A 24,683-nucleotide genomic window follows, 5' to 3' on the forward strand; every position below is an offset into this window, starting at 1 on the left:
CTTTAATGGCTCAGTGAGTTCAGTTGGATTTAGTTTCGAATGTGAAATTAGGTTTAGAATTTAGTTTTGTAGGTTTTTGATGATGAGATTTTATGATCTCAGTTTTGTCGTTATTATTAGCTTCTTCTTCTTATCGTATGGTTAGTGGTCAACCTAGTGTCCAAGTTGCTCCAGCCGCCCAATGGCCTCTGACGTGGGTTAATGACTACTATTCTAATTGACGAACGAATTTTAACGTACCCTCCGAAGCACGGAGACGCCCAGGACAAAGATCTTCATGCGAATGAATGCGCCAAGGTTTGCTTAACCCACAGATTATTGACCAGTGAGCGCACCTGGCTATGGGTGTCTAGCCACTAGCTACTACAAGTTAAAAGCCAGACTAAGGGCCAGTTTCACAACATACGAATAAATGTTAGACAGCTTAACTGACTAAAGAAGTGACAACAAATGAATAAAAAAACAGTTAGCAGTTACAAAAGGGGCGAAACGACATTACTAACAAAAAAAGTTTTTCCACACAGACAGAATCGTTTTTAGACGGTTGATAAAATTCTGGAACAACAACGACTGCTGTATCCTTACTTTCAAATTTTAATACAAACTTCTTACGGCCAAGGTTTGTATAAGTATGTTTTAATATGGTTTTTGAGAAGTAAAGTCATATCATTGCAAAAATATAAAATACTAGGTCTGTCCCAGCTTAGCACGGGAACCCGAATGAGAGACCCGAAACAACTATTTGTGAATCGCACAAAAATTTGTTCCTAGTGGGTATTGATCCCAAAACCTCCCGACGCACTGGTAGAGGCATGGAAACCACTTTAACCACTGCGCCACGGAAGCTATCAAAATAATAGAAGTAAAGATAATATAGATACTTACATCAACATAGATCCCTGGTAGACCAAAGACTCTCGTATCTGGTTCCTCCATAGGTGTATACCTATAGAACTCGTGGTTGCCTCTATACCACTTGACGGAGTACAACGGCGCGCCTTGCATGTCTCTGGAGCAGATGAGGGCAGCTGTTCCACCACGGATGACGATAGATGGCTCTACTAGTAGGACTACGTCTCGGAGGCTTGTGACACCTGAAAGAGAAAGAGCTCTTTTAAATAAAAAGATCTATACTAATCTATACTAATATTATAAAGCTGAAGAGTTTGTTTGTTTGTTTGTTTGTTTGAACGCGCTAATCTCAGGAACTACTGGTCCGATTTGAAACGTTCTTTCAGTGTTAGATAGCCTATTTATTGAGGAAGGCTAAAGGCTATATATTATCACGTTACGACCAATAGGAGCAGAGTATCAGTAAAAAATGTTACAAAAACGGGGAAAATTATTGTAAGTGAAGGCTCATATCTAACGGAACATACGTCGCGTATTATCGGTCGCGCAACGCTAGAACAGACAAAAGTAAAGAAAAACACTCGACCGTTCACACTCAACCAATGATGCGTCGGTGCGAAGCTAGTTAAGTTACGCCCGACGCATCTTCCGTCAGATATGAACCTTCCCTAATAGTTCATGATTGGTTTTGTTTTACAAGTATTGTAGGTTTTCTTTTGTTATTTCGTTGAACGACTAGATTTGATTGATTAGTTGTTGTTTTATTCTTGTAACGATATTTATTTATCTTCGAAACTATTGTTATGAATCTTTTGGAAGGTTACTAACAAGATCTTTTTCATTTTCATCTTAGTTTAAGAAATGATTCCTAAACTGGGTGTTCGGTGTCATTTTTGTACTCAAACTACATTTTTGAAATATGTAACGGATAAGCTTTACCCATAACATTAGAGACAATCCTAATGTTGTTTAACTTGTGATACCGACGCTGGCTCTATTTTTTAAAGCTTCCACATTGAAGCTCTTTATAACCCGTGGATGTCCCACTACTGGTCAAGGGTATCCTCCCGAAAAAGGGATGGTTTAGGCCTTGAGTCTGCCACGCTGGCCAAATGCGGGTTGGTTAATTTTCATGTCCTCAAGATATGAATTATATGTAAAATTTTAGCATACAAGGCTTCATCACCATTTTTTTCTCATTTAAGTTAATCAACTAATTTGCCAGAACCAATAAAATTACGCGAAATCGGCTCTTTATAGCTTTTATCCCAACTACGAGTCTAAGTAACATATACCATCAGTTAAGGCCTTAGAGTGAGGCCTAAAATATTAAATCATAATAGTAATATTCTAATGAACTCGAATCCTCTAACAAAATACTAATCTATTGAAAAGTCATGATTAATGAATACAAATAACATTGAGACGAACTTACAGAGGGTTCAATGACCTGAAATGTCAAAAGGTATAAATTATAAACATTAGTCATAGAATTTCATTTTCTATTCTCATACATTTCTCTCGGTATTCGAAATTGAACCTTTCAAGTATTTCAAACAAATATCACGTGTCATAAACATGATTTATTGAATTTGCTCTTTGGGAACATGTGGGCCGATTTTCTAGTCGATACTACAGAGTATCGAGAACTTGACATTTAAAATGAACATAAAAAAAAACAATAACTACGGTAGCTTGTCTTTAAATTTAAAAAAAAGTCGAATTGAGAACCGCTTCCTTTTTCAAAGTCGATTTAAAAATTGCACATCTGTGCCTCGATTCTCTACTACTATCGACTACCGACAACCGAACTGTCATCGAGAAATTTTGTATGAAAATCTGATCAGCGCCTCTGGCGGGTGTCGTAGGAAACATTTTGGCAGTACATTCTAAATGTCAAAATTTCGATAGCTAGCCGGTTGTCGGTACTCGATAGTTGTACAGAATTGAGGTACTGCTCTTTATATACTGTTAATCTAACACTAATCGTAACATCCTATGTATGTACATACGCAGTAAATAAATATTTATCTTTATAGCTAATTTGTTGTTGATAGTTGATAGTAGTAATCGGGCTACTCAGCTAAACGTAGAAACTAAAGTTTGAATTATACGGTTGTTAATCAAATACCTCAGAACTACTGAACAGATTTTGATGAAATTTGACACATAGATAGTTTGTTATTTGAATTAACGTATACAATTCTATTTTGTCCTGGAAAATGTGGACATATTCGCGGGTAAAAACTAGTGTGTTACAAACATGATTTATGTACCATTCTCTTTGGTATCTGCGCTAGTGTTATCATAATCGACTCGCTGATTCCCAGCATTAATGCAAACGTGAGCATTTCATATGCATTGCAGGAAAGAGTTTCCTTTCATGGCAGAACTTTAAATGATATTTCTTAAATGTCGACGCGTTACGAGACTTCACTTCAACTGAGATTTCATTTTAAAATATACTAGTTTTCACCTGCAATGTCGTGATGTTTATATTAGTTTTAAGTTTTGGAAATTCTTTTGTATGGAAAATGCTTTGGAAACATAATATGGGTACTTTAACTTGATAAACCAGACAATGAATTAATTTGCTAAGTAAATATCGATTACTAGGTTACGGGTGCCGGAGAAATACAACATTTAGAATTTAGTTCTTCTGTGGCCCGTAGTCCTATGCAGCTGACGGTGGTTTTGTTTGAAAATACACAGAATAATTATTTATAATCTAGATAAATATTGCGTGCCAAGACTGTATATTAAGTTGTAAGACTTTTAAGTACATATTATTGAGAAAACCAACAAATGACTTAACTACCGTTTCATTCTAATATTCAACTACTATCTAGACTTATTAAAGACTGAGATTTTATCTTCTACAAATAAAACAAAGATTTACTTCCGAACTTCCAAGTACGAAATCACAAGTACTTTCAAATCAAATAACCTGAAAAGAGCCTCAATTGTAAATCAAAGAAGGAATCTTCAAGTTCAATATAAGCTAGCAAGATCCCACATACGTATCCTTAAACAAAGCCACTTGAATCGGCTCAATAAATCGTCAAATACTGCCATTTGACGTCATAAGATATCACGTTGCTCTTTCAACTTACAATAGAACGAAAAAAAGAATAAGTGCGAGAAGGATTTGTGTGCGTAAGGGTCCGTAGCATCGAACTTAAGCTGGGAATGTGATAGTTTAAATATTGTGACACAATTACGATAAAGTTAATGAGCGGATGAAAGTTTGTACATAGATGGTTTACAACTTAGATTAATATATAAGATATTTTTTTCCCGAGAATTCTATTCACTTGAACGAAATGGCGGAAACTAGCTATAAACAGTAAAAAGAAACAATCAGTTGTTGTATGAGACCACTCCTTAAATATTTTTTATTATATTATTAAGTCGTTCGTTCTTAATAAAGCTACAATTAAATAGGCTTTCGACTGCTCCTGTGATACCTAATAGCCTGGTGGTAAAAGCAAACTGACAGTGGCCTCAGTCATACGGTCTCGTTTTTACGCTCTGAGTGAGGAACCCTAAAATCGAATGACAAAGTATGATCGCATTTCTTGGATATCTAATAGAGGCCTATAAGGAAACTTAGATGGATTGTCGTATTACTCTTATGAGACATGACGCATATTGTCTGACCGAGAACAATAAAATATAAAATATTTGCCGCTGAGTTTAGGGTTAGTAGATATTTTTCAGGGCATATTTTTACGTTATATTTTTTTGTAGAATATTAAGTTATTTATAGTAAGTGACGGGAGACTCTACAAACGTAGAAACATAAACTATTTTTTAACAAAGTGTTCGTGTAACTTTTCAAAATCTAGGTTTGGGTCAATTTCCGTAATTTTTGACATTAAAAATGATGTGGTAAGCTTCTTCTTGTTTTGGTTATAAGCTGGTAATAGACTTGCTCCCTATTATACGCGATTAAAATTGTTAATGGCGAAACATAGGTGTATTTTATAAACTTCTGACTACACCTTGGGCATAATAGGCGCAACATTGTGTATGAACATTTCTGTTTTTTAATTATTTATCATTTCAACAAAGAATAACAACAATAATACTAGCAACAAAAACCCATTGAGGTTTAAACCTGTGTTATGTACATCTGACTAGACTACAGTGCACTGCTGCACTACACATAATAGTAACATTCATTGGTTTTTTGAAAAATAGAACACGCGTAGAATATAAATACATTATCAAAAGTTGACCTATTCACAAATAGTTTTCTTCTACAACAAACAAATAAAACTAAGTACTTTTCCGACTTTACCGTCTGAATCCCTGTCTTGTTTTCAACCTTGTAATAGTTGAAGCCTAATTCAATAAAAATTCTTTTTGTTAGATTTTCTTAGAAATTCAATCTTTGAATTGATTAGATATAACACGTGTTTGCTTTGTTTCCATAGAAATAGGTATTCTTACTTTGACTGCCTCTATGGCACAGTAGTTTGGGTCGCCACGTTGCTACTTTTGCGTTGGGAGGTCGTGGGTTCGATTCCCATACGAAACAAATATTTGTGTTATCCACAAATATTTGTTTCGGCGACACAAGAGCAATTCTTAGTGCGGGAGCTGTATCCAGAAAAAAAAGAAAAAGAGTATTATAGAGGTACTATCAGAAAGATTTATTTTTTAACGTTTAGTACAAAGTGGTTTCCTCACTATCTTATTATTTATCTAAATAGTTTTTGGGAAAAATAAAGGTTTGTTTCTTTTTTATACGAAATAAGGTATGTTTTATTTTATGACTAATTTCTTTACTGTGAGAAAAATAGTTTGAAACTATTTCGCCCCGGTTTCATCACTTCTGGAGTTCTTTTACTTATGACAACTCTCGCACTTACAACTGTTAATGGTCATGTATCTTTGTGGCTTTTACAAACAAACAAAAGACACAAACATACTGTTGGTTGAAATAAATGAACTGTTAAATCTTAAAGATCACAATGTTTCCTTCATCGCCACAAAACTTTACCAAAAATTTCAGCGCCCTTAAATTTCACTTTTTGTCCTTCAAAACATTGAACATCATTAAAAACTCGAACACAAGCCATCTATAGTAATAATTGGTATATCAAATTGTTCACTGATATCAAAGAGATTCTCTTTCTGAGTTTGATATATCAAAGCTGAACAACTAACTAAAGTTAAGGGCGTTACCACACTTTGTGCTCCGAATGTTTGTGGTGAAACAAAATGTTGAGTTCTTGAAATACATTCGCAAATTAGATGTGTTTCACTTCAATAATTGCGGTGCTCTTATTAGGAAATTAATTTTCGAGGTTATGTGGGGTGAGTGTGGGCGTGTCTTTATGTATCTTTGAGTTGGAGATGAAGTGATAGAAGTCTGAGGCTTGTGTTATTTAATTAAGATATCACATTTGCAAATGAATCAATTACGTTTAATTATGTTTGGAACTGTTTCGAAGGAATGTTTTAATCAAATACGTCATCATCATAGTATTGTATTAAGTTATATGACCATGTTCGTTACTTTAAAAGTTTTTCTTATGTGTGATAGTTTATAAGTGCGTGTTTTCATTAAAAATGTGAGCCTAGGTATAATATATTAAAATAGGTTCGACTCCTATTATACATAACGATACGACTAATATTGTAGATGCCGAAATTTGAAAAAATATAACCCTAAACACCTCCGGCTGTGTTCTCCCTTATAATCATATGTGTAATCTATTACATACATAGCCAAATTATTTGGCACCCGCCAAGTCAAATAATAGATTTAAATCCTTTATCACGAACTGTTAGCAAAAAACAACAAAAATAACATACACTCCCAATTCATTCTCATCGCTCAGTTAGCTAATCCTTTAAACACAGGCGAAGATAAAAGAAAAACAAGCTAGAATTTCAGTACAAAAATATAGGCAGTATATATTGTATAGGTCACGGAGGTCATACAACAGTCGCCACGTAGAAAACGGATAAATCAACCTCGTGTCATCCCTGAAACTGGATCTCTGTGGTATCAAGGATATAAGCTTTTAGGGTTGTGTAACAAAATCGAATTTTCTCTCTTCACCAGGTTGCTAATGGGCTGTGGCGTGAGTATGTGTTTTTTATTTGCATGTACTTATGTTTTGTTACTGTTGGTATGCCGTCTAAAAATTAGGTGTACTACAATTCTTGATATAGTTTTTGTTTAATTAATACAGTGCCTTAAAGTTATGACTGTCGCCGTGGCGCAGTGGTTCAGGTCGCCACGCTGCTATTTGTGATGCCATTGCGTTGAAAGATCGTGGGTTCGATTCACAATCGAACAACAACACTAACAATTATTTCTGAGATCTAGATATAATTGTTTCGAGTCTGGTTGTACTCTGTGTCCGTTGTTTGTATGTTTGTTGTAGTCCCTATGACACAAGAGCAAATCTTAGTGCGGGAGGTGTCTTGAACAGGCACAGTCACAAGTCATTTTCGGTTTTATATGACTATCTATAGAAATCAACTCAAACACAACATTGACTCCAATAGTAAGATCAAATAACCCCAACTGGTACAAAACGCACACGTGTCAAGTTTGTTAATATCTTATTGAACAAATGAAGTTATGTACCGCAGATGTTTGATACACTTTGTGATAAGTTACAGTACTATAACCCGAAGTTATATGAAATACACCCGCGATTGACGCTAACAATGTTAGTCTATTGCCATTTATCTGGTGCACTACCAAACTCCAGACTACTTTTGACAATACTCTAAACCAATAGCACTTTACCCGACCCGGGAAACGAACCCAAGACCTAAGAATCTGAAGTCAGATACACTACCGACCGCGCCACAGAGTCTACCAAATATCCATATCTACAGGGACCAACTAAAAATTGCCTCCAAGCTCTACATTTGACGCCAATAACAAGATCAAATAAACCCGACTGGTACAAAACGAGCACGTGTCAAGTTTATTAATATCTTATTGAACAAATGAACTTACCACAGATGTTTGATACACTTTGTGATAAGTTACAGTACTATAACCCGAAGTTATATGAAATACCTGCGTTTTGTCACTAACAATTTTAGCGTACTACCATTTACCTGATGCACTACCAAACTCCAGACTACTATTAACAAAGCTCTAAACCAATAGCACATTACCCGACCCGGGAAATGAACTCGAGACCTCAGAATCTACAGTCAGACACACTACCGACCGCGCCACAGAGTCTACCAAATATCCAAAACTACAGGGACCAACTAAAAATTGCCTCCAAGCTCTACATTTGACGCCAATAACAAGATCAATATAAATCCGCCTGGTACAAAACGAGCACGTGTCAAGTTTATTAATATCTTATTGAACAAATGAAGTTATGTGCCGCAGATGTTTGATACACTTTGTGATAAGCTTCAAGTATATTTGCATGGAAGTGTACAGTGTACACGTTGCTAGACTTGTACACAAATAGGATTGTTTGATGTGTGGTTTTAGACGTAGGCTGTTTGTTTAGAGCTAGGCAATACAGTTATTTATCCCTAACTTGTACCTTACTGAAAATAGTGTATTTGAGTGATCTTTGCTCAGCTAAATTGACACCCAACGCCCGAATTTTGATTTTTTTGACGCGATTTTATTAATTTTTACGAACTTACAAGTATCGAAAAAAATGCCTCATAAACCTTTTTTAACCCTTGACTTCTACTGCTAGGCGAGGATCTCCTCCCGTTCAGCCTCAGAATAAACGAAAAGACATTGTTGCCTAGGGTTCAAACCTACGACCAGTTACGCTTTAATTTTAAAGACAACTTTGTCTAGAGCAGTGGTTCCCAACCAGTGCACCGCGGACCGCTAGTGGTCCATGACATTCAAAATATGGTCCGCGAATTATTTTAAAATTAAACATTTTCAGGATGATTATTACACTTTATTTTTATAAAAGTGGTCCCGGACTAAGAAAAGGTTGGGAACCCCTGGTCTAGAAATACAATTAAACAGAAAATCAAATCAAGAATTGACTCAAATGATAAGCTTTAGTATATTTGCATAGAAAATACACGAGGCCTAGGCTATACACAAATAGAGTTTGTTTGACATGTGGTTTTAGACGTAGGCTGTTTGTTATATAGCTAGGAACTATAGTCTTACTGTACCATTAATGAAATAAACGGATTTGTGCTTTAGTCAAACCGAATTATCGAATTTGGTGGTTTATGAGTAAAGAACAACAACTTCCAATCAAATCCATGCAAGAAAAATTAAACGGTCTATGTATTTTTATTTTGGCTACTCCCGTACAATTCGATGTAGTGATCGATTGCTTCAAAGTAAAAAAAAAATGATCATCAAATAGACAATTCACACACGGTCATCTGATTCAATACTAAGCAGAACTTTATACTACAGCAGGCGGATACTCGTGCTCATTACACAAATATTTAGCCCGAGTGGGAATCGAACCTAACTCATGCGACACTACCATTATCACAGCAAGGTAACCACGTTAACTTTTGCGCCAAAGGTGCAATTACTGTTAAAAGTATCAATTATAGCTCGCCGAGACATACAGGCAAAGCTACTTATACTCAGAAAACGACAAATGCAAGCAATCGCGTCAACATTCTAATCGGATTGTTCATTAAAGCAGTTAATGAGAAATACTAATTTTAGATGATGTGCTGCTTTGATTCGACTGTTCTGATTCATAGGAAATTGAGTCACAAGACAGCAAATATAATTGTTTAGCTTCTGCAGCTTTAAATCTAAATTACGTCACAAAACTGTTATTATAAAAATATTATTATACAAACATAAAATTGCGCCTTTTTCCCATTAGAATAGGCAGACACCAATGAACACCACTTGGTACGATTCTTACAAAATGTTTGTACTATAATAACTTAAGGAACCTGTTATGTAAGTAGCAATGTCTGGAAGTTTATTTTATAACTGTAAAAAATTAAACTATGAAATAATAAAGAAATGTCCTAAGCCCGTTATTGGTCAGCGTGGTAAACTCAAGTTCTTCTTAATTTCACTTTTGACTAGTAGCTAAACACTGCAAACATAAAATTAAAAAATAATAGTAAAATATAGTAAGTAATTCTTTTTAGTTTCTGACATTATTCAATTCAATCATTTTTAAAACAGGTATGATAAAGAGGACAATAAATTCACATTCTAGCAGTATTTTCAAGCCAGTTTGTTTATCCCACTGGGCAAATATCAGTTATTAATGAAATTCTAAGAAACTATGCACAAACGGATGTATCGAATACATTTGCACCAGTAATTCCCGGTTTGGCCGACAGGTGGCGCTGGCTGTCGCCTCGCCGTGCCGATATTAATTAATAATGTGCGGGTCCACTCCCACTGTATCATACTCCGAATATAGGTTGCGTTTAAATAAAACACGATCGGAACCATGTGCATGAATAGATGCTAAGGACTTTATGAATTAGGTTTGGTGATGGTATGTAGAACTTTGAAGAAAGTTTATCTGTTTTTGAAAGAAGTGTACTTAATTTTTTTTGTAGTAAAGGCTTTCGCACTAAGGACTAGTTTTTAATTTTACAAACAGCAGTAAATAGCAGGAAATAGCTATTTATAGACCAGATTTATTCCTTTTGCGAGGGAATTGAACCCACGACTTCCGTATGCAATGTTAGACATGACAATGTGTCAATCACTCGAACCAGTATGGAGGTCTTAAAGAAATTAATACAAAGTACTGTCTATCAAAAATTCACCAAAATATAAGTTCAGTTACAGGTTTCAGTAGCAAGCTAAGTGTATAGATTGGGGCTATAATTTTGTTCCGATCCCGTACCGACTATTAAAAAAACTTTTTCGCAGCTCCATTATTTTTTATTAGCGTAATTTTAAAGAAACTATTATTTCCTAGAAAAATCTAGTCATCATTTCTTAATGAAGGCTATATAGAGCAGCGAAAGTTTTTTATTTTGATACTAGTAACTTTTTTATAACTCGACGAAAAAGCTTAAAAAATGTATCTCTAAATTTTTAATCCCATGTGGATTTCGCGGTCACTGCCTTCCCCGGGAGAATAATAAAATAAGTGATATTTTGTATGTATGGCTAGGCAGCTACCCTAAGGTCGAAACTTATTTTTTTACCAAGGTCGACTGATAAAAAACAGAAAGAAATCATAACCTCACTATGGTAGAAAAATATTTATATTTAACTTTTATAGTAAACGAAAATGTCTGTCTGACTAATTATACATTTGGGACCAAACCACTGGATCAGTTTTGAAGGAATATTGCATAGAGAGGGTTGAAGGCACAAAAACAAACAAAGACAAAAGCTGTACCAGAAATGACCCGAACGCTTTATTTTGCTACATCAAAATAATCGATTTTTAGGTCTGCTTGAAAAGAATATCAGGAAAGGACAGAGAGGATCATTGCTGTTCAATCGCTCAATTGGTAGAGCAGTCAACTGAGAATCTGTCTTGGGCCTACGTTCCATTATCTTTTTAAAATACTTACTAGCGTTTTCGTCGTTTGTCGATACCTATACAAGTATAAATATGTATGTATTGATACAAGATCTAATATCGAGTTAGTCTATTCGCAATATCAAACTTTTAGTAGAGTTATCCATTTTGATGTCTATATAAATTAACCTTTCATAAGCGCTAGGATTCCTACTCAATATTTCATACGAGTTCCTATGATAGATACTCGAGTCTTTTTATTCATAGGTATCCAATAAAGAAAGTAAATCACGAAACTATCAAGTGAAGCAATACTATTTCTTAGAACTATAACGTTTAAAGCACTGTATCTCAATCTGTAGTTCGCGGAATAGGGGGAGTCCGCCAATATGAGTATGTGAATTCGCCATCTATAGCAATTTAAATAAATAATCAAACCAACACGTCTCGTTGTCGTTATACTTAACCGACCTTCAAATTTTTTTTTTCTTTTTACTCTCTTTTTTTTCCTACGCTTCAATAAATAAAAATAGACTTTTGCGTTATTATTTTTACACGCCAAGCTCATTTTCTCGTTAATTATTAGGTAAATTGTGTGTCCATTCTCATATTTTTTATAAAGGGGGTCCTTCAAATCGTATTTTATGTTCTTGGGGTCCGCGGACTGAAAAAAGTTTAAGAGCCGCTGGTTTGAAGTATCAAGTAACTTATTCGTAGTTCGTTTGTTATAGACGAAATGATATAACCTAAGACCTTCAAGTTTGTCTCTATGATACTGTCAAGGATTCCTTCGATTTTCCTTCTAAACTTGTCTCTTTCTGAAATCTGTGTCAAATTGGAATGAAATTCATAGCCTTGATGTTACTTGATACTTTTCTAAAGAATTTTGTTTTTGACCGAATTTTGTGAGTACAAAATAGCTGAAGATACGTTTTTTTTTAAATTAACAATGGTTGTAGACATGTAACCCAATCTAACCCCTCCCTAATTATGGGAGGAGACCCTTCCCCAGCAGGGAGACACGAATGGGTTAAATTTATTATTTTGTATTACTCTTTTTCAATTAAATTCTAACAAGCTTTAATAATATAAAACTAACAAACTAATTTAATTAAACTACCGAATGCCAATGAATAATTTCAATTGGCATTCGGTTCAATAATTTTATAACATTAATATTTTGTTAAAGTTTAGGATTATGTACAAATCAATCAAATGCCACCAAAAACATTCTGTAAAAACCTCAAGTCTCACAGCTCAGTCTTTCTGGCGTAAAAAGTGGTGAGATCTATATAATACCAAGTCGATTAATCTATTTCGTCTCTACTTAAAGGACCTGCTGTCTTAAGTTATAACATATGTTATTATCACGCCAGTATTAAAAATATTTTACGTTTAAAACAAATAGATCGACCTGGCCATCGCATGATTTGTATGTATTACACTACACAGCACGACGAGAAGTTAAATGCTCCCGAAATTTTAATGGCGAATTTGTGTTTTCATGCGATGACCAAGTCGATCTATTTGTTTTAAACGTAAAATATTTTTAATACTGGCGTGATAATAACATATGTTATAACTTAAGACAGCAGGTCCTTTAAGTAGAGACGAAATAGATTAATCGACTTGGTATTATATAGATCTCACCACTTTTTACGCCAGAAAGACTGAGCTGTGAGACTTGAGGTTTTTACAGAATGTTTTTGGTGGCATCTCACTTCTTTTTGTAGAACGAACATAAGTCCAATTTGTATGGAAATACGTTTTTTCTTATAATTCAACATATTTTCCTATGGGAATGTCGTTTAGTTTCATGGGCTAAACACCCTTAGCCACCCTATATCCCGTCCCGTTATGCCTCATATAGTAGGTACCTATCTACACCTATTATTTATTATTTTCTACAGTAATAATGATTCATTAACTGCAAATGTAACTTTGTATAATCTTATACATTTATAAGAGATTAGAAAGTTATTGTTGCAGTTAGTGTATTTAAAAAACTAAACCGAAAATAGAATCGAATTTTTAATCTCGAGTAAATATTTCAAGCTAGACTCGACAATAGATACTCAATCTTTTTTAAATTAATCAAACTTGTTTTTAAATTAATAAATTTATCTATAAATATATAAAACTCAAAGGTCTTTGACTGACCTAGATTTTAGACCGATCGGGCTGAGACTTTGCATGCAAAGAGCTACAATGACGTTAGTATCCCCTAAGAAAGGATTTTAATAGATTTCATCCCTCAAGGGATAAAATAGGGAATGAAAATTTGTATAGAACTTTGTAAATTTTGAACCGATTGGACTGAGTCTCGCATGCATAAAGCTACTATGACGTAGGTGTCCGCAAAGAAAGGATTTTAACAAATTTCACCTTTAAGGGGATAAAATAGGTGTGAAAGTTGTAGAAATCTTTTAGGATTTTCGACTGATTGAACTGAAATTAATCTAGATCCCCACATAGGATACTTTTAACTACGGCAAAACCTTTTGACTCCGACAAAGTCGCGGGTGGAATATAGTAATATACTTATTATTAGTGTTCTTTCTTTCATCGTGGTATTTTCGACCAATTTGGTATATTTATTTTTTAGATTTTGGTACTTAAAGAGATGTCCAATCATGTGATTTTCGTAATCTTTACATAATACATACAAGGGACACGAGAAGGGTCTGTTCAACCCAGGCAACTGAACAACCTTTCTCTAGGAACATAAGTCCAATTTGTATGGAAACACGTTTTTTTCCATAATTCAACATCTTTTCCTATGAATGTTGTTCAGTTTCATGGGCTAAACACCCTTAAGTTATGCCTCATATAGTAGGTACCCATCTAGACCTATTATTATTATTATTTTCTATTACTACAGTGATAATGATTTACTAACTGCAAATGTAACCTTGTAATCCTATACATTTATATCGGATTACAAAGTTATTTATGCAGTTAATGTATTTAGAAAACTGGACCGAAATTAGAAAATATTTGAATTTTCCCATGATTAAGACACTAAACCCTATTTGTATTCTAAATTTGAAGCTTCTATGTCTGCTAGAAGTACCTTATACTTTTGATGATCGGTGAGTCAGTGAGTCAGTGAGTCAGTGAATCAGTGAGTGACAAAATTCAGAAACTTTAACAAGTTGTTATTCTTAAACTACTGGTTCAAATTGACTGAAATTTTAAATATACCGTGTTTATACAATGACTGATTAGTTGCTGCAAATTCAGGCTTCTTGTTTTATCCACAACGAAATTATAGGGGTGTCAAAAATAGCCCGAATTGCTTCGAGAAAAGGATGGTACGGCCGTGCCGCTTTTTTTTGCTCGACTTGCGGGGGCACTTCCGTGCCCCCAGATATCCAAACTGTTTTATTAAATATTAATTTGTTATAATTTTATTCGTGTATCATATAGTATGTTTTTTTAATAGTTGTAAATAGTATAAACGTAATTAATTATTAATATAGTATGGTAAATAATACTTACATTTTGTTTATTCTATTATTTGTAGGTATGTGCTCATAGACAGCTACTCTTACCGATCGGTAAACGATCAGTGGGTTAAAAAACCCTTGGCGCGGACATTCTATGGATGGATGACCGCATAGTGGTATTTGAACTGAGCGTCTCTTCACTTCGGAAATCTCATACTCACTCAAGTCTCACTACTAACCGTACGATATAATTAAAATAAAATCTGTAGGTACTAAACTCTGCTATGAAACCAACATGAGATATTATCCAAACATTTTAATTTCATCCTTCCCTGAAAGCCTCAACCATTATTATAAACCTCCACTTCACTCTTGCATCACTTAACAGTTGCCATAAACCGACATGTTTTACATTCAGTACGGGGACTACGTCATCAAGGTAGCGGCAAATAAAGCCTTCTTGTATTTACTTGAGGTAGCATTCGTGTTTAGACTTCAAAGTAGAGATGTCAATGACGAGCGAAACTATTTTCGTTCTTGGTTACAAGTTAGAAGTCAAAATTTGGGCTTCAGTTTTAGAGATACTGACAAAATGATAGAAAAAAAGTCTTCAAAGCTAAACTGTTACATGAGGAAATATTTGCCGTCATCCGGATCTACTTTCAGTTATAAAAGCCGGACAACTTAGTAGAGAGCCCGCATGCACGATTAGATGAAGTTAATAAGCCTGGATATTTCCAAAATAAAGTAACTGTATCAAACAGGCCACCGTCAGCTTCATAAGGTACGATTCAGACCAACCGGCTAGCGTCGCGCCGCCTCGGAACGGAGCCGTACGCGTGCCGCGGCAGCCGAACGTGTGCCGCGGCAGCCGAACGCGTCCGTCGGAGCTGTACCGCTACTGCGGTATGCGTACGGCTGCCGCGGTAGCCGCACGGGTGCCGCGGCAGCCGACAGCGTCCGCTGGAATCCAATCATATGTCTGGACTAAAGAAATTAGTTTTTCTTCCGTATCCATTTTTGATTTTAATATGTTAACTGTCGCTTGAAGAACACAACTTCAATGATTCGCTAGTTGCTGCACCGTAATCTCCGTTCGTATTTCACGACGCACAGCTGACCGGCTCCGAACGGACCCGACGGCAGCCGATTGGATGCCGACGGCGCCGTTCGGAACCGGTCGGGGCCGGTCGGCCGTCGCGACAGCCGAATGCATTCTGCGTCAGGTCGCGACAGGTCGCGACGCGTCGCGGGATGCTGACGGAGATAGCTATGCGTAAGTTGCTTGCAAATATGAACTGTATTTACTGTTGATACATTTCAATGTTCTTTACCGCATTGTAAAATGCCGCCCGGCCCGGCCCGACGCGAGCCGGTTGGTCTGAATCGTACCTAAGTCTGCAAGTCATTGATGTTCTTTAGCCGCGAACTTTCTATGCAAGGCTATACTTATATGAAAACCTGTAGGATGCTTTCAAGATTTTAAAGTTTATTTTAATATAAATTAAAGAAAAGAAGTCGCAAAAGTCCTCGGTAAGTATCTCGACAAATATTTTGATGAGTACAAGTGGGCCAATCTGGAGGCGTTATATCTGACTTATGAAAAAAAGTAAGTATAATATCGTAAAAAACAACTTAATTATAGGTAATTATCAGCTTACATCAAATATTTACTAAATAACAAGATATTTTTTAATAAAAAATTATATATTATGTCTTAACTGAAAAGAAGCATTCAATACAATCTTCTTATATCAAACACTATCATAAAAGAAACTATTTTATCAAAAGTCGAAAGCCCACATACTTGAAGATTTTCAAATGACTCGAATTTGCTCCACCTTTTATATTGAATATTTACAAACTAATACTATTCAAAGATATTTTAATACATTGCATTATAAAGGCGCTAAAAGGCTATATAAAATAAAATACCCAGGTATCATCACGGGCTTTAAAAGCAAAGCAGTATAACAGAAAATCTGCGTTAATCCCACTCGGTACTTTCAAAGAATCGGGGACTTAAAACGACACATTAATAGGTCGTTACAGAAAGAAATATACTTCAATCTACATAATTTTAATGTAAGTTCTCCGCTTCTCAAGTGGAATTGCGTCGTTATTTAAATTTTCTCTTCGGAAAACAACCCGATCTCTATCTTGAGATGGTGTCCTAATCTATTTTGGCATCAAAAAGTGTTTTCGGGATCTAATAAAGGTTCGACATCCGTGTCGACATCTTCGGTAATAGAACATTTATAATCTCGAAATTGGCAGTAAATTCGCGCTATTCTAGGCAAAAATAAATGTTAGCTTTTATATTGAGCTAGGATTCTGGAGGTCTATCTTTCTTTTTATCTGGCTTATCAAGCTTAGGGCTATGTCGTTTAGGCTATTAGACGGTCTAGACTTTATCTGGAACCTGCGGCTACAAGCACAACTAGAATTGAACTTTCATTTGCCTAGAAAGCACAAAGGTTGGTAAGAATAGAGACAAGAGATAGACGCAAAGTCTATTTTAGTGGATAGAAGAACGGCTACCAATTTGTCATATTCTTTATTTAATATTTTCTCATAAAATCGAAGAAAAAAAATACATGATCGTTACGTTAATTACTGTTAATCAAACTAATAATCACATAAACTTATTATCGTTAGTTTTACCAGGTAGTTTGAATTATTATTCTTATTCCAAATAATTTTACCTCAAATTTTCATTCCGTTTCATGAAATAAGGAAAGAGAATTTCCTATTTGAGTCTCGTCAAGGAAAACTGATTATGTAAAAACAGACCGAGAGCAATTTATTAGAATTTATACCTTCCCCTTCATAACTAGGTATATTTATTTCATTTTTCCTCTGAGAGTAATGGATACAGGATCTAATTCTAAGATACTTCCATAATTTTGTCTTCAGATGTACACTGTACTTACAATTCGATGTATAATAAATTAATGTCCTACTGATAGACAAGGACGTTTATGGAAACGCTAGGAAAGGACGCCCTAGAAAGACCTACATAGATCATTATTATTATCGGTGATATTTTCAAAAAGGTCAGGTGCGTAAGACTGTATGACAAAATGTATGTATGTGAATAAGGCAAAGGAAGTTTGTAAGGATCGCGGTGTTTACGCGTATTTAAGCATTGTCATTTGTATTTTGGTACTCTTTTCCCTCAAATGGTAAGATCATTAAGAATTCGGAAAGTAAGATTAGCTATAGATGGCAATCGAGAGTTGGGTCTTTGAGTCTTGAATTTTACGGGAGAAGACTCTGGTCACCAGTAGGACACTACTGCTAAATAAATATAGGCCCAAAAGCGTTACGCAGACGGCTGTCCCGAACAATGTATTACAATGAATACAGTTAGTGCATTAAGTTAGTCTACATGGTACAATGATATTCAGTTTCTGTGTAACTTGTATGTCTGTGACATGTGCATGTTTGTTCTACCATGTTTACTATCTGGGGGTCTCCTCTTAGGGGCAGTCAACGACACTGCGTTGATGACGCTAAAACGTACGACTTGCCTTTGAATCTTGTATTGCTGTGACGCGATCGCAGAAACAGTTGTTGCGATGCCGTCGCAACTCAGTGTTGGAACGGAGCAGTTACAGTTTTTCAAATGCCAAAGGTTAATCTATACTAATATTATAAAGCTGAAGAGTTTGTTTCTTTGTTTGTTTGTTTGAACGCGCTAATCTCAGGAACTACGGGTCCGATTTGAAAAATTCTTTCAGTTTTAGATAGTCCATTTATTGGGGAAGGCTATAGGCTATATATCAGCACGCTGCAGTCAATAGAAGCAGAGTAGCAATAAAAAATGTTACAAAAACGGGGAAAATTTTGATCCATTCTCTCTTATGTGACGCAAGCGAAGTTGCGCGGGTCAGCTAGTTAATATATAAAGACACTCGGTTATAAAAATAATGGTAAGCAATTTATTTAAGCTATATTATCAACTGAATATATTAGATACATTAAATATAAAGATAATTTCTATGTTGACGTCAGTGCTGACAAAATAAATTCAAGACCATTTTGCATATAATTTTCCTCATAATTCCGCACCTCAGAGACATACAGGATGTATAAAAGCCAACGCATGAAATAAAACATTCAAATTGAATCGTGATACAGGCTGATCGAAATATTTGAGTGGGTGATTTATATTCAAAGTAGAAGCTTATGGTGTGGTTTTACGAAAATGGAGACTTTGAGAACCAAATTAAACGTGTTTAAGTAATGTTTTATAGCACAATTATAAGAAAATACTCCGTTAAGAATTTACTGATTAAATAAATAATTTACTGATTACACATTTTTTTAAATTACTGTCGTCAGGAAACAATCCAATATAAAATTAATTATACATTTATTTTTGACTAAGACTATTTTAGTCCTATATTTGTAGAAAAAGTCAGAATGTTTTCTTGTCAAAAGTCCATACCACCCTCATCCTAGAAGACCGAGGCCTACCTTTTGTGCTTTACTAGGAAAAGCTAGGAAATCTAGCGTCGCTTGCTGTAAAAATTAAACATATTAGTAGCATAGACAGCTGGGACGTCCAGTTAATTTCTTGAGCATGGAAAAATTACAATAATATTTGAATTTATCATGTAAAATGCAAATAATATGGCTCACAATTTACAGAAAAGGGTCACATAAATAATTCAATATATTAAAATAATGAAAAAGCCTGTTAAAATTCTGATAACCCAGCCATCACTTTCGAAGTAGTTAAGTAGGCTTAGTCGTATTTCCCTAAATAGCTTCAAAATACCCCTTGAAGTCTAATCTCACCTTAAGATGGTTTGTTTTTGTTTATATTCAGTTGGACCCCAGAGTCATATTATACTGATGTGCGGTCGTTACAGGAAACGAAGTTATATGTTTAGATAATAGCCCGGTTTGGGAGTACTAATAGCTGAAAGTCTGTTTCGTGTATCAGAATAAATAAAGAGGTAGGTAGAAGAAGATTTTTTGAAGAACGGGTGTATGTATGGCTATCATTTTTAATGAGAAAATAAAATTGAATACATATTTCCAACTGCTATATAAAGCTGCTTCTCTATTCTATAATCTGATTCTTGGAAAGTAAATTTGAGACCCATTATATTTTATAATTATAACTTTTAAACTTATGCATTGCATGTTTATTACATAAGAGGCTATGGGAATTATCGCGAACATGTATTTTACGTATGAATGTCTGGCTTTACGGCGCAGGTGACATAGATCGCCGTCAGGCAGAATTTTATTATTGAGTTAAGAATATTATTATGTGCTATAGATTTGAAAAGTTAAGTAGGCCTGTAGCAAAATTTTCTACAGCTAATACTTTCAAGTATCGAGAGTTTAATATTAAATCTGTACTACCAAAATAGTTCTTACCGAGCCCGGTAGAGGTTGCTAAACACATTTTCGAGTATAAATTCTCGATAGCCGGTTGTTGGTAGTCGATAGTAGAGGTAGTAGAAAATCAAGCTACCAGCTATTTATAGTAATTGTTAAAGTTTTTGGTGTGTTCAAATAAACCACACATAACTTTAAATCGTCCGTAGTGTAAACAGACTCTAACCCTTGACGTCAAACATAATAAAAGTCTTTATACCACGACGTGAGCTCATAGATATCGCTTAGTACAAGATTTACTTCATGCACGCTAATCGGGGCTGGTCTGGCTATCTGCCAATTTTTGAAGCAACTTTGTAAACGTTCAAAACCACCTCATATTTTACTATTACATGTTATATATATTTTGGATATTTTGTTCTGTAAAATATAAAACTAGTTTCATCGATCTTAGTAGTTTTGATTCGATATATCATCTGTTGCATGTAAAACCATTTGAAAAAAATATAGTTCTTGCGGAATACGCCAGAAGCGCGGTTAATTTTTTCTGCAGTTCTTGAATTCGATTGTTTAATACAATAGTTTTCGAAAATAAGCTCATTAGTAGTAAAAACGCTCTACTACACCATTTTGGTGCCATATGAAACTGATATACAATCTTGACTTTATTGCGATTACGTAGTTTCATTTATTCAAAAAGACGAATTAATAACAAGAAGAAAACATAGGTTCATAACCTCAAAATGATTAACCAAGACTACAAACCACAAAAAAACCTCACCTTTACAAAACAAATCAGATTCCCACTACAAACTACATAACAAGAGCTACCATAACACATGATGTCTTAATTCCTTTGAACTCAAACATCATTTGAAGTAGTTCCAACGTTTCCTACGTACTTGTCTACTTGACATCTTACGAATTAAGATCCTTATTAGAGTAACGATGTGGTTACGAAGTGCCTTTCAAGACCTGCGTTTGATCTTCGGTTTAGGCAAAAATATAATTAGAATGTTGAAGAATTGAGGTTCTCTTGTAGGAAGTTAGAATGAAACAAAGAAAAAATAGGGATTGTTTTAATTTTGTTTTGTTATTAAAGATAATTTTAATTTCTATTGTTTAACGTAGACCAAACCAAACGTGGACAAACAGAGATGGCATGATGATCAATAGCCAGATGCTGTACTAGTATTGAGTACCGACGACCGGCTATTTTTTTATGAAAATCTGATCAGCGCCTCTAGGGGGCGTCGTGGTAACTATTTTAGCAGTATATTGCAAAAGTCAAACTCTCGATGGTTCCGTATTACGGATGCGTATTACGTATCTCAGTTGACAACTAGTCTACCTCAAATTGATTGCCAGTATTCAGTACCTACATTGCTGCTTTTACGTAACTTGTTAATCTAAGAGAAACCAATCTACAGCTAAGTGGCTTTCTAATAGTTGTCAATAATAATATATGTGATAGCCCCTCGCTCGTGTTCCTAGATGAATAGTCAGACGCAACATTTGACCGATAGGACAGGAAATCCAGAGGCATTTGCTCAGCTCTGCGACACGGAAACAGGCTAAATACAACATACAACATGTTTTATTAAAATAAATTATATTTTGTACTATCTAATATATATTTATAAATTCTCGCGTCACAGTTTTCGTTACCATACTCTTCCGAAACGGCTTGACCGATTCTCACGAAATTTTGTAAGCATATTGTGTAGGACTGAGAATCTGCCAACATCTATTTTTCATGCCCCTAAGAGACACTTTTTTGTTCTTCATGGCAAAACAACGTTTGCCGGGTCAGCTAGTTATTTACGTAATTATGTGTATTGCATCCGTTTTTTCAAATCAAAACTAGTGATCCGATTTGTACAACATTTGGGAGGGAAATACCGGGAAAGGTTAAAGCTAACTTCTACAATAAATAAAAGAACGTGGGTAGAGCCGCAGGCATAAATTGTATTTGAATAAAAGGTAATGTTCTTGGAAAGGTCAAGAGCGTAGTACTCATAACCAGCGGGCATGTATCACAAGATGTATGAACGTGAATGAAGTAAAAGAAGTTTGTGGAAACCGTAATAAGTCGAGTGTTTTTAACCTTTACTCATTCCTATGGTATGGTATGGTATGGTTTATACTAGATTTATTTTTATGCACCCTCTTTTAAGAAACCTATATCAAGGGTTGGCGTAAGACAAGTAATGATAGAGAAAGGTGGAAGATTTTGGGAGAGTAGTTTGTCCGACTATGGGAAAGTATAGTTAATTTAATAAAAAATATCTCCATTAACTCTCTTAAGACCTATTTGGTTTCATTGATTAAGTTACATTATTTCGTACTTTCGCGAATTATAAGTAGGCTTAGAAGATTTAAATTCCATAAAAACGAAGCTTGGGAATTGATGAAAGCGTAGTAAAAATCCATCATTGATAGGCCCTCTGTTTAGCCCTGTAGAAGAAATCACACCGTTTTCCAAAATCACAATTTCTGGTGATTATTGTAGCCATAACAAGGCAGTATATTCTCACGTTGGTGCTCAGTATTCTGTAAGCTGTACTGCTTCAAACATGCTCATACAGCATTCATTCTGATCGCACACGTAAGCAACTGTTCACATGAATGCACGACCGCGTCCTCTCAAATCTTAAGGTACAATATTTTGTATTGTGTAAGGAAAATACAGCCTCTTGAATGTATTTTTGCGAAGAATAACGCATAAAATATTATGTAATAAAATGTTTTTATGAAAGAGTAGCAGTAGCGGAATAATTTAAATTTGAATTTGATTAAGCGTTTAAAACCTATGCACTCATGAATTGCCTTATAGGCAACAAGTATTGCTTGGTTTATCTGTGAAGATATATAATATTACTTTTCCAAAAAATGGCTTCGGAGGGTACGGAAGCTGTATACAGCAAGTTAAAATCACTCTATTTTAACTGCATGTTTTGGGCAGTGGTTAAAGTGTGTGATGAGCACGAGTATTTGTTCTAAATCTGGTTGTCAATTTATCTATATAAGTATGTATTAAGAAGTTTTTAAGTATGTTTATCAGTTATTTGGTTCCCATACTATAAGTTCTGCTAGTGTGTGAGTTGTCCAATGTTATTTATTTATTTTTAGTTTGGTTTTCTTATCAGCTTCAAGTATATAGGTCGCTATAAATAAACAAAACTAAACCTACCAAACTACGCTGCTATATATTTACCAAAGATACGTAATAGAAAAACTCAATAACACTTCCGAAAGGTCCGCAAAACCTTCAAAATATGTGTCACTTACAACTTTGTGATGCTATCAGTAAATAGGCTTCTACGGGCTTCCCTTGGGCGTCGTTTACTCTGTATAATCCATTAGATACTCTGAGTTGATGCAACTTTGCGTGTGTCAAGTAGTAAGGTATGTTTCTCTTAACGAATGGGGGATAAGGCGTGAGATGAGAGTAAGTTGTGTAGTTTTATGATAATGCCTTTGTTTTACGATTTGTTTTTGTGTTAAAGTGTTACAGTTGGGTAGAGTGATTGTTTTAGTTATTGAAATAGCTTTTACACCGTAGCAAATGGTACACTGTTGTTGTAAATGAAACGACCATGTTATCAAAAAAAAAATATTTTAATTTTATTCTCGGCATGTGTTTTGCGCTATAGGGTTGTTTCCATTTTTTTAATCAATAACAATGAAAAGTGGCTTCGTTTAAAGGCAGTACTTTTTTAATTACAGTACAAAACAAATGATACTTTCCTTTTATATTTTAGTAATTTACAAGACGAACTAAAATAATGCTCAACATCTATATTGATTCCATATCAAACGAAAATATTCTGACATCCATAGACAGTTATTTAGGATACAGAGACTCTTTCTTTCAGAATAATATTCCCCTTCGTTACTTTTATGTTTGTAAAAGTATTTCCCGATGCTTTTCGAGCACAAATCAATGTGTGGACTCACGATTCGAATGCACCTTTCGTATAAAGTATTACACGGACGAGCGATCAGCAAATGCGTTCCATCGAGTAATTTTCTGTGTAACTGTAGCTTGATTCTCTACTAAAGTATCTGGGTCAAAAATGGCCAGCCGAAAAATAGGGCCACATACGTGGTACATGGTATGTGGCCCTATTTTCCGAAAATGATCCCAAAAAACGACCATAAATTCGCTCAACATCGCTTGTGTTGCATGTATCCGAACGTCGTACTTGTCAACGCTTCCAGCGACCGGCTAGTCAGTCAGTGCCGGTTAATGTGAAAATTGTGAAATATGCATGAGGTTGGGAATAATGGTAGGTGGCCATTTCTTTCGGGTGACCATATTTAACTGTAGCTTGATTCTCTTCTGAGGTATAATATTTTTCGGCTGGCCATATTCGATCCAGGTACATTACTATCCACTACCGACAACCTGATGTATTTATGTTGCCTCTATAACAAAAAGTACTAAAAGTCGAAATATAATAATTATTTAAGTGGTCCCGTATAACAAACTTAATCATTTACTCGTTTTTTGTAAATTTTATTTAGAACCCATCCTGCGCTAGCTCGACTCGCACTTGCTTTTGTT

General features: G+C 35.0%; 1 protein-coding gene across 1 annotated transcript in view; it reads right to left on the bottom strand.

Moving 5' to 3' along the window:
- LOC142976704 (uncharacterized) overlaps positions 1–24,683 on the bottom strand; it is a 150,210-nt gene that overhangs the window by 24,917 nt on the left and 100,610 nt on the right. Inside the window, exon 2 of the mRNA XM_076120213.1 lies at positions 886–1,094. Within this exon, the coding sequence (XP_075976328.1) occupies positions 886–1,094 (209 nt within the window). The remainder of the gene's footprint in view (positions 1–885; positions 1,095–24,683) is intronic.

The sequence above is a fragment of the Anticarsia gemmatalis genome, chromosome 11 (assembly GCF_050436995.1).
Source record: "Anticarsia gemmatalis isolate Benzon Research Colony breed Stoneville strain chromosome 11, ilAntGemm2 primary, whole genome shotgun sequence".
Taxonomy (NCBI): Eukaryota; Metazoa; Arthropoda; class Insecta; order Lepidoptera; family Erebidae; genus Anticarsia; species Anticarsia gemmatalis.